This window comes from Hyalella azteca, unplaced genomic scaffold (genome assembly GCF_000764305.2).
Source record: "Hyalella azteca isolate HAZT.00-mixed unplaced genomic scaffold, Hazt_2.0.2 contig1195, whole genome shotgun sequence".
NCBI lineage: Eukaryota > Metazoa > Arthropoda > Malacostraca > Amphipoda > Hyalellidae > Hyalella > Hyalella azteca.
The window spans coordinates 115,946-134,078 of NW_025931522.1; the positions used below are offsets into that span (position 1 = coordinate 115,946).

The 18,133-nt window shown below is 38.2% G+C and overlaps 1 protein-coding gene across 1 annotated transcript in view; it reads left to right on the plus strand.

Moving 5' to 3' along the window:
* The first annotated feature begins 142 nt into the window (after window positions 1-142).
* LOC108680969 (formin-J) overlaps window positions 143-18,133 on the plus strand; it is a 32,449-nt gene continuing 14,458 nt past the window's right edge. The window contains exons 1-5 of the mRNA XM_047881771.1: window positions 143-169; window positions 1,127-1,218; window positions 1,603-2,642; window positions 7,589-9,939; window positions 10,390-10,522. Of these exons, the coding sequence (XP_047737727.1) occupies window positions 143-169; window positions 1,127-1,218; window positions 1,603-2,642; window positions 7,589-9,939; window positions 10,390-10,522 (3,643 nt within the window). The remainder of the gene's footprint in view (window positions 170-1,126; window positions 1,219-1,602; window positions 2,643-7,588; window positions 9,940-10,389; window positions 10,523-18,133) is intronic.

The following is an 18,133-nucleotide window of genomic DNA, read 5'->3' on the forward strand; positions in this document are numbered from 1 at the left end:
TAATAAAAATTGGCGCTACATTACCAAAAGCGTTGTCTCGTATGTTCTTGTATTATATCGTAATTTGCAAGATGTATACTATAATAATGTATCATAATATAATGTAAAATCAAATATATATGGTAATACAATATATGATATAATGTATAAANTGCCCCCCGATGGCAAGGTAACGTCTAAATATGAGTTGCAGTGTGGGCTAATTATCCTTTAATTACTTTATTTTTATTTTTTAATTAATTTATCCTTTAAAACGTTAATTTTTTATCCCAGATTAAATTGAATACTTTTATCCTTTTTCCTTTAATAGTTTATTCTTTAAAAAGCGCAAGGTGAGTTACCTTCCCTACCGCCCCACGCAGGCAAGGTAACGCCGAAATTCCAAATGAATTTTATGTCTGTTGAAAAAATAAAATATCTTCGAAAGAAATATCTTTGACAGGGAATATTTTAAAATACAGGATATTTGGTAGGGAATATTTTGGATAAAAAGATTTTTAAAAGGGAATATTTTAGAATAAAGGAAATTTGAAATAGAATACGGTATATTCGAATAAATGACATTTGGAATAGAATATATTCGAATAAAGGAGCTATGAAAAAAAAAATCTATTGAATGAAGGATATTTTAAATGAAGGATGCATGAGCACGCAAGTAAGACATTACATATGTGAAAAATTTTAATTTTTTAAATGATCTGCAGCTACTTGCTTGGTATTGTTTCTGTTTTCGGAAGATGATAGAAATGCCTGGTAAAATATTAAAGTATTGAGGAGTTCGAAATTAGATGTCTAATGAAGTACGGTACCTAATAGTTTTTCTTGTGAAGTAAATATTCGTTTTAAAACATCCCTGATCGATGTCAGAAATATTCCGAATAATAAAAACATGATATGCATATTTTATGAATATACGTGAATATAATAATATTTTAATATAATATAATAACATATTACGTATTAAATGTAACATTCGGGTGATAATAAAAATAAATTTCAAACACAGACTACGGAAGCGTCTTCGGCAGCATCGAATCATTCGCGCCGCATAATAATAGTAATTTAATATAATTCAATAAGATATTATTAAATGTGACATTCAGGTGATAATAAAAATAAATTGCAGACACAGACTGCAGAAGCGCCGAATCTCTCGCGCCGCAGCTCAGACTCCTCAGACCACCACGAGATGCCTGACCACCGCAACCAGGGCGCCAGGTGAATAGTTTGGTCATGACTGGTAGTGTGACTAGCAATGCTGATTAGTATGTGACCAAGCTTGTTCTCCTTAAATCTGGTCATGTCATAAATCTCATCATGTCATCATCTTGTCAAGCCATTAATCTCGTCATGTAATCATCTTGTCTAGTCATTGATCTCATCATGTCATTATCTTGTCAAGTCATTAATCTCATCATGTCATTATGTCGCCGTAAATCAAATCAAAGAAATCTCGTTAAGACTGATTGTGTATGACTAATCGTGCTCACAAATTTGCGACCAAGTTTACAAATTAAAAATCTCCTCGCGTGATTTTCTGATTTTTGACGCGTGATTATGTCAAAATATAGACAATTTATCAATGGAAATTTCTCTGGGCAGCCCTCCCAACTCAGAAGTTAGCGGACCTGAAAGTGTTGCCGGTCCACCTCAGTCCGAATCCGGTCCTGCCCCAACGGGGCCGGTTCACCCGGTTCCTCCGGATGAGGTTCACCCGGTTCCTCCGAGTGAGGTTCAACCGGTTCCTCCGGGTGGGATTCAAGCCGCTCCTCGGAACCGAAGACGCGCACCGGTTCCTCCAAAGGCTGAGGTTTTTCAAGTTACTGCAATTCCTGAGGAGTCTTCGCACTCAAAACGGACAACTGTTCCTGAAGAACCTAATGCCGTTAACCACAACGGCGTTCATCTTCACACGAACGGCGTCAACGGTGGACATTCTATTGAGCAAAGCGAGCAACATGTCACAATGTCGTCTAATGGCTTCGGGGATAATTCCTCCACTGACAGTGATGCTTCTAGTCAAAAATTGATTTCAAATAACACCAAGGAAGATTCGGGGTCGACAAGAACTTTGACAGAAAATTCAACTCATGATCACTCTCCGAAAACCTCCAACCGAAGTCCTGCTGACCGTGAAAATAGCTTGGAGGAATTGGTGAACCAGTCGTCTGTTATAACAGCCGAAATATTCTTGCCTTCCTCCAAATCTTCTTCAATTGACGATGCTTCTGAACGCTGCATTTCTGGTGACACGCCTGATCTTATCGCCAGCACTGATGTGGACAACGATAGCATGTCTGCCGAGTCACCTACACCCATGCAATCGTCTCCACAATCCAGACATTCACTTCCTGACGATGTCAGCGAGACTTCATCCACTGCTCCTTCACCTGTAGAAAGAGAAATCTCTTTGGATGCAGACCGCTCATCTTCCAGTACTCCTGTGCTTTCTCAAACGGGTCAAAAGAACAACGATGCGGACCCAGATAGTCAAACACCGAATACATCCGTAGTTCACCCTGAAATTGCCTCCGTAGTTCATCCAGAAATTGCCAAAGATCCCACCGTAAAACCCGCTATTTCACCTGTAGAAGTTCCTGTAGAGTCGTACAGTTCATCATCAGCTGCAGCGGCCACGCCAGGTAAGCTGAACAAGTCCCTTTATTCTTTTTTGGTTTCCGAGTTTAAAGATGAAAACGTAGTAGAAGAATTTCTACTTAATTTGGAACACATTTTAGCTGATAGACATGAAGTAATGGTATAGTTGAAATATATCTCTACGTGTTTTGTAAGTTAAAAACTAGGTTTCTTTGAGTCTCATATACCCTGAGTTAAGTTTTGACGTTTTGTTCAATTACTTTTCTAGAAAAATTTGATGGAAGTCCCAAAATCTTTCTAACGCTCCATTTTATTATTTCTTTCATATTCTCATTCTGTTCCAACCAAAAAAACTTTATTTAAAAATCTTTATTGCTTTTGTATATCATGAAATTTGAATTTTTATACCTCCTCAAGAATATTATATCCCGTTGAAAACTCCCCAATTACCTCACTGTATACAATATTTGAGCAATCAAAGCTTTATTATTACCTATCTCAAAATGACCTGCACGTGAACCTGCAACTTGTCAATTCCAGCTTCTTTTAGATAATATTTTGCCCAATGAACGTGAATGTTTCTTTCATGAATTTAATTTAAATCCGTCATTCTTGTTTGTGAATTGATATTTATTTGGTAACTCTTTAACTCAACGCACTGCAAAGATATTTCAAATTGCATCGTGAGGTTTTCCTTTCTCTAAACACTTATTTGCTTTAATTATTGACTTTATTTACTATGAAATTTTCGTTTCTCGTTTGCGTTTTTTTTTCACTGTTAAGAAACCTCTAAATTTCTCCAAGATTTACGGTTTTCTTGAATGTGTTATTCTTTCTGCATTTTCGATGCTATGATAAATGAACATTATCATTTTCACTCTTGCGGCTCGAATGTTTTCATGTAATTTTTAAAATACATTGCTTGATATACTAATTCCAATAACCACAATAGAGATCATGACTTCTCGAAAATCAGTCCGTGAGACCGACTAATTTTCAAATAATGTTGTGAATCTTAATTTATATTGAACGCCTATTACTCCCTTAATATTACTTTTTGAATTTCAACAACGCACCTTTCGCTACTTCACTCCATATTTTAATTCATACGTCTACATTAAACTTTCACTAAGTAAATAAGCAGCTAAGAACATCTACGTTAACCGCATATTTCATACCAATAAATGATTTGGTCGATTATCCATCAGTGCACGGAGCGATCTTATTTCTTTGCCTTTTTGCACGAGCAATTATTTCTCGTTCATTTGCATTCTCTGTCGATTGCTGATAATTCAATGATTAATTTTAAAGTTATTCAATTGATTATGGAATAATTTAATATTATTATTGATTAAATTATGTTCATAATAGAAATTTAATAATTATCAAATAATAATAATTATCAAAATCAGTTAATAATTCAATAATTTGATGTATAATTTAGCTTTAGGGCGTGAAATATGGCTCTTGGCATGCATATCACATAGTCTGTTCATTATCCATGATTGGGTTCTGCTTCAGCTTGAATAGAATTTTCCTGTATAATTCATTAATTTTTTCACTGCGATTAGCAAACAAATTCCATGAATCGACGAAAATATTATAATGTTCGTGGTTCGTATTACTGTGAGTTGCTGATGCAAGAGGAATAATTGTCGCTTTTATATTTCTCTTTTCTATGAATTCTCTGCTTTCATTCAGTGTTCTAAGGTATTGATGCTTGTCTGTTTCCATTGGGCTTCTAGTTTAGTTTGTTAGACGTGCGAATCTGGAGTTGTAATATTTATCCTCTTTAATTAATTTGAAGTAGTAGTCATTATCAGTTATACAGTAAAATGACCGTAATTTTTGCGCTTGTTCCTCTTAAATTTTGAAGTATAGATCCAGTTTTCCCGTCTTTCAAAACCTTGAATTCTTCCGCTCCTGCGGCTAACCTCTCTAATAACTCCTCTTTCCCTGGTGCTCTAGCGGCTAACACCTCTGCTAACGCACCTGTCTTCGGTACTCTAGCTGCTAACGCACCTACCCTCGGTACTCTAGCTGCTAACACCTCTGCTAACGCACCCACCCTCGGCACTTTATTACCCAACACCCCTGCTACAGAACCAGTTGAAGTTCATCTATCATTAAACACCTCTCCTACCGCACCTAACCAAGTTACCTTGTCTCCTAACCCATCACCCACTCGAATGAGTCTCTCCACGCGACACTTACTCCTCAAGGAACAAAAAGCTCGTAAATCTTCACCAACTTTCCCTGAAACTCTACAAGGAAGCCTCACCGCGCATGATCCCTTGTCTGAGAATGCCCACGTTGACAAACATCCCATGCACCCAAAGTCTGACGCTGACGAACTGCCTGATTTTCTGAGGAACCGTGTCGGGGCGAAGCTAGTTAAGACTGAAATAGCATCTGAGAATTTAGCACATGTTTTAAGTATCTGCGTAAATGGACCTGTAGATCCAAAACAATTCTACTCGAATGAGTTGAGTATGGAAGTTTCAGATGATACTGCAAGTAACTCGCTTAAAGATGTGCCTAGTGGGAATTTGAAAGAGCGAAATGATGATCCAGCCGAAAATGTATGCTTATCACCAGTTAAGATTTTTGATGCATACCATGTTTCTAGCTCCCAACAACCTGAAAATATAAGGTACTTAAAAACCCACGACGTTTCTAGCACTGAAATGAGCATTTTAGAGGCTCCTGTCGAGGCTCTTGTGGAAAGTCTCGGGCTGAGCTTGAAATCGACGAAGTCTGCCCCCAGTGAAGATCTGAATATTGTCAATCAGGCTGTAACGGTGCACACTGCTCCTGATGTGCTCCAAATTGAGTGTCTGATGAATGAGAACAATAAATCAAGTTCAATCGTGACTTCAGATGCAAGTTCAAACTTACAGACATTGACTGCTTTGCCAGACTATTCCCGACCGACTTCGACTTGTGGGCTGAAAATGTTTGAATCTCCTATTAACCTCGACGAATCCCAGCTTGATGATAACGATACCTGCACCAGCTTTACTAACGACACCCTCGCCTCAAAACGAGTTGCTGCACTCATTCCCAAATCTGCAGAGTTAACGTCGCATAATATTTCTTCTGATCCCGTGTCGCAAAGTGACGAAATTTATGGCGAAATCAGAAATCTCGACATTGTCCACCCCGTAACTCCTAATGCCGTGTTTTCTCACAGGGCGACAGAAATGATCCCCCCTCCATTTTTCATCTCTACTTCAATTAAATCTTCTGCAACGCAACCTTCTTCTACTTCGAAATATTCATCAAGCTCTAATCACGGGGGAACGAGTAAAAATCTTCTACATAATAACATTCCATACTCAGCCGACCCAGCAGACACTCGCATGGATTACTCTGATTCCAGTAGTTTTAATTCATCCACCGAGGACCAGGGATATACTCCAGCAGAAAATGTTGGCCTAAATTTGGATGTGAAAACGTCACCTGGAATTTTAACAGACAATTTTTTTATTAAATCCAAGAAATTTCCGCTTGGACGCATAAATGAATCTGATCGTCTTGAAGACCAAATGGACATTACACGTCTTGAAGACCAAATGGACATTTCAATTGATTACGCATTCAACAACGAGACACAAAATTCTGAAAACTCTGAACAATCTACCGATGACATGTATCGTAGTGTTTGCGAACGCGTGGACAATGAAATAGCATCCGAAATTGGAAATGCCGATGACTTCAACCTCAAAATTCTCTCTGCGAAGAGAGACGTGAATGACATTGATTTGGACCTGTTATCTCTTCTATCAGAGGAATGTGTTGATACCTCCGACGACGAAAACGTTACACTCGAAGCATTTGAAAGTCGTAACTCGACAATGGCGGAGAGGGACTTGCAACCGGGGCCCAATGAGCTGCACAACAGCTCCTTAAGCAACGATTTAACATTGTGCAAATCACCTGCTTTAGAGAGCACGGCAAGTGAAGATTTCTTCAGTGTTCGAGGCAGTCAATCGGAGCCAACCTGGTTCACACCTCGCGATGATCTTGATACGACTTATGGGTCGCCTTTTTCATCGAGAGCATCTTTGTACTCGGATGAAGGTGTGAATGATAGATTTATTTAGAGTTATATTACTCTACAAATTGTCATATGGAACATTTACAGTAAAATTTTACATAGGATCAACATTCCTATCCATATTCAAGTGTATTGTGTTGTTACAAAGGCTTGAAACAGGAAATTTTTAACATTTTCATGCGGTTCTGCGTGGTTTACAGTATTTGGGTTGATGGTGCATGCATAATTCTTATCCGATGTTACAGTAACTAGCCAAAATGATGCATGAAAATTAATGGTGGTTTAAGGGATCTCCCTGGTTTCTGGTGTGGCGTTGCAATGCAGTATTTACGAAATTTCGCGGTAGAGTTTTCTTCCTTTTTTTATATGTACACCTGACATCGTTAATGAGAACTCGCAAAAAAAAAAGTTTTTTTACATACGTACGTTACAAGTCACAATTCGCTTTTAATCTAATGGCTATTACAAGCAAAATAACTTTCTGCGAGTCGTCTCAACCGACTTCCTCCAATTAACATTTATAGCTGATCCACCATTCGTTGTTTTCAAATTAGCTTGCTTTTTTGCCCCTGCTTCCTGGTAAAGGTACAGCTTTGCTTCAAAAATTCTATCAAATCGGCCTACGGTTTTCTTCACTTTTATGATCACATTGATGATATACTGATTATTCTCCAACTTTATTTACTGACCGTTGATTCTTCATTCACTAATTAGGAGCTTATATCACACTTATCAAGTCGCTGCGTCTTATATTCGTACCAGGGCGATACTCTCACCTCGATAGTTCGAGTTGAAAAAATTCAACAAAATCAGGATTGCAGTCTCAAGTCAGCCTCACATTATTTTACCCTATCGTGACCAGCAAAAATTCGTGTACGGAAGACGTCAGCTTAAAATATTTCCCTGCTAATCCTTTTTTACTGCCTCCAGATCACGAAGTGCAAAGAACGTCGCTTAGTTTTTCGTCGGAAAGTTCTGTGGAAATCGAAATTGGGAATCAGGCGGAGGGGCATGCGAAGTCCGGTCATCGTGCAGCTCTCATGCATAATGGTGTACCTTCTCTTCCACATGAAGAATACGTTCATACCAACTGTGGTTCTTTTGATAGTGACCGTTTGAGTAATGGTGAACAAATATCTGTTGTGACTGAGACTGCGAGAGCAATGCCAGTCATACACGATGAACAGCTCCGCCCCACAGTTGATGTTGTTGATGATGCACAAGCAGAAAATTCAAATTTAGACAAATATGTAGTGGTCCAAAAAGCACCTTCCCTGGATGAAAGTCACAAGACAGCCTCGGAAGAAAATTTTTCAACAAGGTACCACAGTGATTCTATTGAACAAGATTCAAGACAAGTCGATGAAATGTTTGCTTTCATTCATCATTCACGTGAAGATGAAGTAGTTGATAATGACTCAAATATCTTCCAACTAGAACCCGAAAACCAGTTTCTGGAACAAACCGAAGACCAAAGGGCCTCTGGTCAACCTGATGAAGCTGCCCATTCCATTAGATCAAAAAGCGTTCCCAGCGAAGCGGTAAATGAGGAGGTAAAGGTTGATTATCTTGTGCCTTCCGCCGTCAACGTTAACATTGTTGCTTCACAGCCTTCAACTACTGAGAATTTGCGTCTCAACGATGGAAACGAATTGAGTTCACACCCCCCCAAACAGATTGCGATCACGAATGGTGTGGTTGATGGTAAATTATCGGTCACATCCGAAGAATACCCCCACACAAATGAAAAATCTTCAAGTATAGATCCAAAAGTCAAGAATTATGTGATATCTGAGCTCAAAACATCATTAGAGAACGACAGAAATTTCAATGATCTTATACTAGAACCTAGTAGAAAAACGTACACAGAAGTTTACTCATCGACTTCTTCACCTTGTGAAATTCGTAGAATCCCGAGCCGATTGAAGGATTCATCCACAACAAGATTCGATTCAATTTCCAGCTATGAAAGTTGTCAAAATGGTTTCGAAGAATTAAAGGAAGCGAGATCTGGGTCTGAAACAAGTTACGAAAGTGCGCCTCCCCCTATACCTGAAATTCCTCCCCCGCCGTATCCAGGGAGAGTAGAATTGCCGGTTGCAATTGAGGCGATCAATCGCTCTCACGAAACTTTTTCTCAACAACCACTGAATCGTACAGTCTTGGATGTGCCGACAGCGGTAACTTCTACAGCACCGACATATGCAGCACCTGAAGTTAAATCTAACGGAGTTTTAGATTCTAAAAACAAACAAGATGAAAACGCTTCATCACAAGCTGTAAGTCCCAAAAACTCTTCAAAAGGAATCGACCGCGTTTCTTCAGAGTCGTCAGTAGATTCAGATAGTGCCGTACAAACCACGTCGTTAGAACTCAAACAACCTACAAGTAGAACGAGTCGGACTAAGCCGATGATTTTCTCCATCTCAACCTACAAGTCGCGGGCTGAAGAAATAAGCTATGGGTTGAAGGTAAACCAAACCGGTTCACTGGATGATCCAGAGGAAGAGCTAGCCATCGTCGACGGTACTCTGCTAAAGCAAGCTTGTATCGATCCTCTCAATGCTACCCCGCAGAGGACGATAAATTCTGCCCCTACTCTAGACAATATTACTGGAGCAGGCAGGAGTGAAGACATCGCACGTGTCGATCCTATAGTTTCGTCGCCAACAATAGAAAAGCAAGTACCCAAAGTCAACGGATTCCACGAATCGTGTGAAGAACCAGAGTCGCAAACTTTGTCGAATGATTCATATTCGTCTTTACCTAGAAATTTCCGTACTAAAATGACGATAGATTCTGCTAGCAGTACTCAAAATGGTGAGTTGAACATAGATTTACTGCGATCAGATTCATCTGACTTTGTCACATCACCCACTACGTCTCTATCGAAGACTTCCACTACGTTATCCTCAAACGCTAGTCAGGTCCCACTTCCTCGCACCTTCGTGGTTCCAACCGTCCAGCCATTGAGAAGCCTTATAACTCCCAAACCTGCACCCAATCCTAAACCTTGGGTATCCACAACTGCCTACACGGCTACACCCTGGAATGGAACCACTCGCGCTGTCCAAAAAGTTGCGGCTTCGAAAAATTCTATTAGCCAGAAACCTGATGTTCCTCCCACACCCGATTCTGACGAAGCCAAAGATACTGGAAACGCGTCTGTCGCCCGAGGCATGAGCTTTTATGACCGTCGGGCTGTGTTCACCAAAGTTGATCGGTCAACACCTGCAGACAACAAGACCGTTGAGTTCAGGAAACCTGTTTCAAAACTGACGGTAAGAAAAACATAGACAAATCATTAAATCGTTAAAGTCGCAAACACAAAAAAATCTACTTATTTTTTAATTTGACTGCGATTTTTAATTTCTGTTTTAGAAAGGCCCAAAATCCAAAACATGTTGCTACTTCAAGAGACTCGTCAAAAACTTCTGTAAAAATTTTATCAGAGAATTAGTTTTCGATTATGTTCGACGGTGAATCTTGATATTGTATCATTATCTGGGTTAATAAGGTATAATTTGTGGCTGTTTCTCTTTCATTAATTTTTATTCATTATTTTAGATCTTCTCTCAGACTTGTGGACATATCTATGAATCACTTATAATTTTAGGTTATATTAACTTTATTTTATTCTCAATATAAATTATTCTATTTTTCGGACTGCAAATATCTGTACTCTTAACTGTTCGATAAATAAATAATCAAATTGTCATGTACTGGTGTAGGGCGGCATCTCAATGCGTCAGTGGGAGCAGCAGCAGCTGCGCCAGAGACAGCAGATGAAGAGATCTACGAGCCTCTCTAACCTGCACTCGGACGTCTCTGAACTGCACAAGGCTCAGTCTTCTTCCTGTCTCAGTGAGTACCTACTGATTCAGTCGTACTGATCTAATGGAAATTATTTAACTGAATAAACTGGTTCTTACACAACTTACGTTTAAGGTTTATTAGCTTTAAATAAACTTAACCTTGCTGCGTGGGGGGAAAGGTTTGTAAAGAATATAATGACTTTAATCTTACCATCATTGATGACAAGCGTTTAATATGAATCAACAGATTTACCGGTGTTATGTCGTTTTTGTTTCATATGAACACCGCGCGGGTGTTATTCTTCACTCATGTTTGATCGGTATACGCTTTTTATCTATTGCCACTACAATCTTAATCGATAATCAATTGTTTTCTGCTGTTATAACAGTAGAAGGTAGTTACGTATATGATAGGTATATGTTAATCGGTTTTCACTCATGCGATCTACATAAATGAGTGATAGGTACAACTGAGGACCATAGCGAATTAACTAAAAAATATTGCTGCATTGGATGGTTTTGCCTTTTCGTCCTGCACTCAGAAAATTTAATGAGTCGTATTGCTCAAATTGTGACAACTTCTAGGCCACAGCACGAGCAGAGAGCGAAAATAGCAATGATATACCACTTTTGCTGGGCTAAACTATGTCAGGATGACCCTCACATTGGCGGTAGTTGGACAAATTTTTAATAATGTTCCTCTCATTTCTTTGGGTGTTGGTTTACTGCCGTCCTACGCGTGTGGGGACGGTAGCGCCTTGATGCCCTTGGTTTACTGCCGTCCTGCGCGTGTGGGGACGGTAGCGCCTTGATGCCCTTGGTTTACTGCCGACCTACGCGCGCGATCAAGGCCTGCGTCGTGGGAGTTGCGCGCTACGCATGCCATAGCGGCGGCTCGCCCACGGTTGATACGAGCGCTGCCACACCGCCTGTGCCAACGCCTTTTTAATGTTTATCTTTTAATTCAACTTAATAGCTGAGGTATCCTTATTGTTATCAGACCTGTTGAATTTGTTTGTATCCTGTTATTTTTTTATTGTTCGTTGACGGGATCTTTTGATTTAGATTAATTTTTCGGTGATTTAACAATCAAGAACTGTTTCTTCTAGCTAGATTACTACATGCTTGTTCGAACTTTATCATTGATCTGAAGAATTGGTTCATAAGTTTATAGTGTGAAAATTTTTTCAGATGATTATTATGACCTTTTTACGAAATCACGCAGACCATACAGTTAATAAAGTTTCACAAAATCGCTTCCTGTGAATTTTTGAAAGGTATTCTATATTTATATTTATTGAAATGTATTTTGTTTCCTTATGTCTGAAGTTAATCCCCCGAAATAAAATCAAATTTATATGAGCATTTAAAAAATGATTCACGTTTTTATTGCGATAGGGACATCTTTCAGCTGAAGGCGGGAACTTTGATGCGTTTTTTCTATGCCATATAACACCGACCTATGCTTCTTCGTGCGCCTGATGTAAACTTCGCTATAATGTCTGCACGAGACGCGCGTTCTGCCTCCGTATAATTTATATGACAGCAATATACCGATATTATTTCAGAGCTTGCCACCGCATGCCTGCCTATCTAAGTCTTTTCAATTTTTCATAAAATTCTCTGCTCTGCTGCCTTGCATCTCCTCCAACGAAGATTAAATTTTGGGTGTAACCATTAGCAAATTTTCTTCCTCTTTCAACACTGTTTATTGTGGTTCTGTCCTTGGTCAGTTATTCATCGTCATCTGAAGAATCGTTCGACCCTGAAAATTTAAATCAACGAATTCTCTGGTAATTATTCGCACGTGTTTCAACAAGCAAATTCTGCCTTCTAATACGAAATCGGCAGCAGTTCACCAGATACGGAAAGGAACATTGAAACGTATCAACAGTGCCCCTATTAATGCAGAAATGTTTTAATAACTATCCTAATTTAGGCGTAGTGTGAATACGTAGCTCATGTGTAGACCAGATTGCGATCGAAGACGTCTTCTAGGTTAATCTGGGGCCATATACTTTCAAAACTGGCTAAGTGAACGTAAGTACTTATACGCTCTATTTTCTTGTCTATGATTGGTGGATTTTGCTTGAAAGGCCGTCAATGATTGGCTGATGAACTTACGATCTCTTAACATTTTTTTTAAAGTATAGGCCCTGAAATGGAAGTAAGCAACTCAAGGTGACTACACTCGTTGCCAGTGCGTAATCTGCTTGATACGTCACCAAGCCGTGTCGCAATTCTGAGTCATGCAGAGGTATTTCCTGATGACGGTGTGGTGTTGTTTGATGTCAATATACTCGGGCTAATTCGTGTTGACAATTTTTAAACTAAGTTTTATTTCGGACACGCGCAAGCTTGACCCATAGGTTATAGGTACTTGCACCAAAATTGCCCAACTATCGTGTTGCTATATAAGAGGTGAAATTTACGGATACCGTGAAAATTTGAATACAGGTACAATGAAGTTTTTAATTTATTCAATAAAGCAAGTCACTTTTAATACTTCTTGTAGTCCCAAGTTGCAAAAAAATCTCGTAAAAACTATTCCTCAAAACTAAACCCAAATATCCTCTACAGCTAATAAATATCAATCAATTTGATTAATAAACAACCAGTGGTTTTTCATTGTGCATGTCAAGCGCATTTTATTGTTCAATTTACGTTTCCGAAGCACACTCATTATGAAGTAATATTTACATTGTAGATTAAGGAAATTTTGCTTTGGATTTGTGTTTTTATTTACTTAAAATCTGGTTGTGAAGGGTTGAACAATAATTTGACCCTTTCCAAGCAACCGTGGAAAGGGTTACTTGGAAAGTACATATAACTGCTTATAATAATCAACTAATTTCTGTTAGATTATTCCAAATATCAGTTACAAATAGTTGATAATTCTTTTAGGTTTACATGATAACTAACCAATTCGGTTTTACGGTTATTTATTTATTGTTGAATTTTCTTTTAGCATTGGCACGTGTATTTTTTCATTGTTTTAGCCAACTTAAAAACCTATTCAAAGTTCACTGAAGAAACTTGTGAACCGATTCTGAAACTCGTATTATCACATTCAACATCCCATCGTTTTTTCATCGTTGTTGAATTCCTGAAAATCTTGAAGTTCTTATTCAGCTGCGCAAGCCGTCGTATTCAACTCAGAAAAATGTACGAGTCAAATTATCCAAAGAGCGACATGCTTTCATACCCAGAGCACCAGAAGAGAGCGCTTGTATAGCACTGATACCTCATTTTGCTGGGTCAAACTGCATTTTTCACAAGGGCGAAAAATGCATCACTGTTTTTTTGCATAAATGCATCATTGTTTTTTTTACATAAACGCATCTCTATTTAAACAAAAATTGCAGGAAAATCTCGCTTCAATCTCAGAGTTTTTTTTATGAAGTAAACAGTCGCCGTGGATGGAATTTAATGCCGCCCCAGCAGTTGCTTGAGCTGCTCTAGCAGTTGCTTGAGCTGCTGCAGCAGTTGTTTGAGCTGCTGTAGCAGTTGCTTGAGCTGCTCTAGCAGTTGTTTGAGCTGCTGGCAAAGTTGTTTGAGCGGCTGCAGCAGTTGCTTGAGCTGCTCTAGCAGTTGTTTGAGCTGCTGTAGCATTTGCTTGAGCTGCTGGCAAAGTTGTTTGAGCTGCTGTAGCTGATGTTTGAGCTGCATGACTATGCAGAAGTGATGTCGTCTGTGGCTCTATGCAAAGCAGCGAAAAAAATTGTTTTTGAAACCAGTCGGTCGCACTTGAGCTTATGCTTGAGTTCAACGTACTCACAGCCAGCGGTATATCGACAAATTTGGATTCTACCGGATTCAATACTTGACATTCCTTTTGTTAAATCCCATGCAGATTATAAAAACCACAGTGTGAAAAGTCACGTTTTTATAATTCTTTCGCGTTTTTATAATTATAATAGTCACGTTTTTATAATTATAATTCTTTCAAAGCCACGTTCAATTATATTCTTTCAAATTAAATTATATATTGGTCCGTGTCTTCAAATAATCTAATTGAATCAGCGTCTTCTGTTTTGGAGTGAAAAAAATATTTGAAGTATTAAATACTTTTCTTCAGTCTACTTTCCGGCAGGAATTTCTGCAAATTTGTCGCGATATTCTCCCTAGCTCATGAACACGCACTATAAGAACAACGTCATCTCAGGCAGACGTAAAATCATGAACGTTAATCTTGTCGTCCAGCTCAGTCTCTGGCTGGACTTGGTCTCGGCAAGTTTTGCTCTGGATTGCTCGTGCGGGTTTTCGGTTCGTAGAACTCGTGTAATTGGAACCTCTTACTTTCAGATGCAATGAATCAATACGTTGGACTTCGGTGACAGTTTATCTATTTTTTGTTTTATTGATTATGAATCTATGTTTTGAAAACGACATCTCTTCTGTCTTAATCATACTAAAAACGATCTGAGGTAATTTAAATATGACATTATAATGAGCTCTGATCCTGTTACTTGAAATCCCACTTGTTTGTTAACAAATCAGAAGAGGCGTGTGAATATTTTATAAATAAAACATTCGTTATATTTCTCAGCATTTTATTATTGTCGTTCAAGTATCCATGAATCTCGACGAGTTGAATCCCGCCTTTTTTTTAATTCTGTCGAATAAAATGTGAGGAAAGTGAAGCAATTATCCTTTAATTACTTTCCAAATATTCTGGTTCCATAAGCTTACTTTAAATATCCCAGTACAATAAGAAAAGTTAACGTATTTATACCATAGCTTTATCACTTTAATTTCTTTTCTATCATTATAATATGTTATATTGTTTTGTTTTATTAGAAATCGTTGAGGAGTTCGATCGACGATCTAATTGTCCATTACTTGCCAGAGAATCAAACTTGTGATGTACGGTTAAATCCGTTAGAATGGTGGACGCAATATTTTATAATTTTTTCAGAAGAATTTATTGATTTAACGCTACATTTGTAAATTGTGTGCCTTGTGTTTAAAGTGAAGTTTGTTACACCAACCGGCCATTACTTGATGAAAGTAGAACAAATTCCTTACAAATTTGCGTTGAAATTTGTAAGGATAAATGGACACAATCAGTAATGAAGGATATCGCATTTGAAATTTGTAAGGATAAATGGAAATGATCAGTAATGAAGGATATCGCATTGTTCTAACTTTACATACCGTACGAAAATTACTGTATATTTGCTCTGAAGCCAAGCTTGCTGCAAAATACTACAACGCGCGGGACCATCACGATTACTTTCACCTCCCCTGCTACGCTCGGTAAGTGAATGTCAGAACAAAGAAAATTTGATTTTCTCGTGTCTACAAAATCCATCTAATATCCGTCTCGGTGTTGTTTGCTTATATCATCTATAACAAGGTAATTACACATTGTAATTGGTCCTTATTATTGAGGTGTTGTCATTGGAAAATAAACGTATAGTTACGTCCACATATATACGCTCAAGTTGATTCATTGGCATAATTTACTTCATTTGTAAATATATTTATGATGTGATTAACGCTCTCATCCTATTCAAGAGCTCCCCGAAAATGTTATGTATGCACAGGACCTGCCATCTCAGTCCATATTTCCTTCAAAATCCTTCACTTTTTAATTTCATTGTAAGCGTACGTTTCGCGGATCCTATAAGGTAATAGCCCGTAAATGCTAGTGAATTGAGTGCCGTGGTTCAATAATATATTGAACTTGCATTGCAATATTATTGCGACTTCATCCTCCTTGTTATTGAGTGTTTTGGTCTTGTTTCACCATCTTATTACGGCTTCTCCGTTATTATTGACTTTTTCTTTGTCGGAAATGATCCATAAAACAGCCATGAAAATTTTTAAAGAAGGTGACTGATCTCTTTCTTTTTTTCGCCACACTTACCGTTCATATCTCTTTTAAAAGCCTGGATTATTACTGCGTGAGAATCCACTTTTTTTTTAATTTTCCTGTGTTCTGACATTTTTCCGTGTCTAAATTAATGTCCTTTCACTTGTAATGTCGTTTCAGAACGACGACCATTCCAAGTTTTATGGGTCATATTTTCAGTTCACTGACACATCCGTGTATGCAACATCTCGCTTCTCAACCATTTCTCTACAGATACATTCAATATTTTGATGCCATGCATGCGTATCTACAGGACTGGTAACTAAATTCATCTTCAGTAGACAAAAGGCCTGACAACGTGGCGTATTCAAATTTTGAAACTGCAGTGAACCAGTTAGCAAAGTTGTGTACGGATTCCCTACCTTTTGTTGATACGGAGAATTATTTGCTATAGCGGTAGGGATTCCGTACATTGTGATACACGCGCAGGCCGCGCATATTTGATGCATTACAAATGGGGCCACGCGCAGGCCGCGCATATTTGATGCATTACAAATGGTGTCCACGCGCAGGCCGCGCATATTTGATGCAATACAAATGGTGTCCACGCGCAGGCCGCGCATATTTGATGCATTACAAATGGTGTCACGCGCAGGCCGCGCATATTTGATGCATTGCAAATGGCGACCCGTGCAGACGTACTGGGTTTGTATCGGTTGTTGCGTATTAGACATTACCCGGCTCATGTGTTAACTGCTGTAATGCACAATCATATTGTACTTCATGCCAAAAGCTGTTAACAATGACAATTAGTTCAGCCACGAGCTAAGCTCAGCTTATTGTTGGCAACAGTCCTAAGTTACGTAGAATGATTCTTTTAATGTTGCCGTTATATTTCGTTCCTCAAGCTTCTGCACTGTCGTGCCAAACAGATAAAAACCGTCATGTGATATTGTACGTTAATTCTAAGTTTCCTGTTGAAATTTCGTCGCGTGCTTAAAGCGCCTGATTTTGAGACTCAAATTACAACTTTACTTCTTTTAAAGATGAAACAAAATCAGGATGGGAATCATAGTTGATTTTTTAACTGTCCAATATTTAATACTTAAAATTAAAGTTTTTATTCAAATAAAAGTATACTGAGTATACTTTAATTACTCAAGAGGAGTGTCAGTGCTAGGAAAAATTTTATTCGTGAATTTTGTTCACTGAAGGAGTCTTGCAGCGTTCCTCATCGTCATCATCACCAATTTTCCCTTTTATTAAATTAGTATTTTTTATTTATTTATTCTTCGGGTTGCAGTATAGGTATAATTAACCATATCGCAGTCAAGTAAAACTGAAAATTTTCCTTTCTCGACTCTATTCTTATTGTCATAAAATAATTTTCGTGCCTTAATTGGTAAAAGTAATGATATTTTCATTAGCATTTTAAATGTAGCATTACATCGAAATGTTTTCGACTTGCAAGACAGTCACAAATCAGGTGAATAAAATTTGTTTAGAAATAATTTTTTGTCTTATAATGTCGTATAATAATTCTTATTTCCAATGTGAATTGTGAATATCAATTAAAATGTTCGAATTGAATGCTATAGCGGCGATATTGAAAACGTTTTGTGGAATTAGGATATATAGCAAGGATGTGATATTAGCGAAAAACTTCTACAATAACCAATGCCATTCATAGCGCCGATATAAAATTGTCAACCAGACAAGCATGCGGCTTTTAAATTCCAATCAATACACATAAGCTGTGAATGTTTAAACGAAGCAAAGCAACGGCTGTGAGTGGATCAATTGAAATACACTAGACTTGACAGCTGGTGTGAGTAACACACT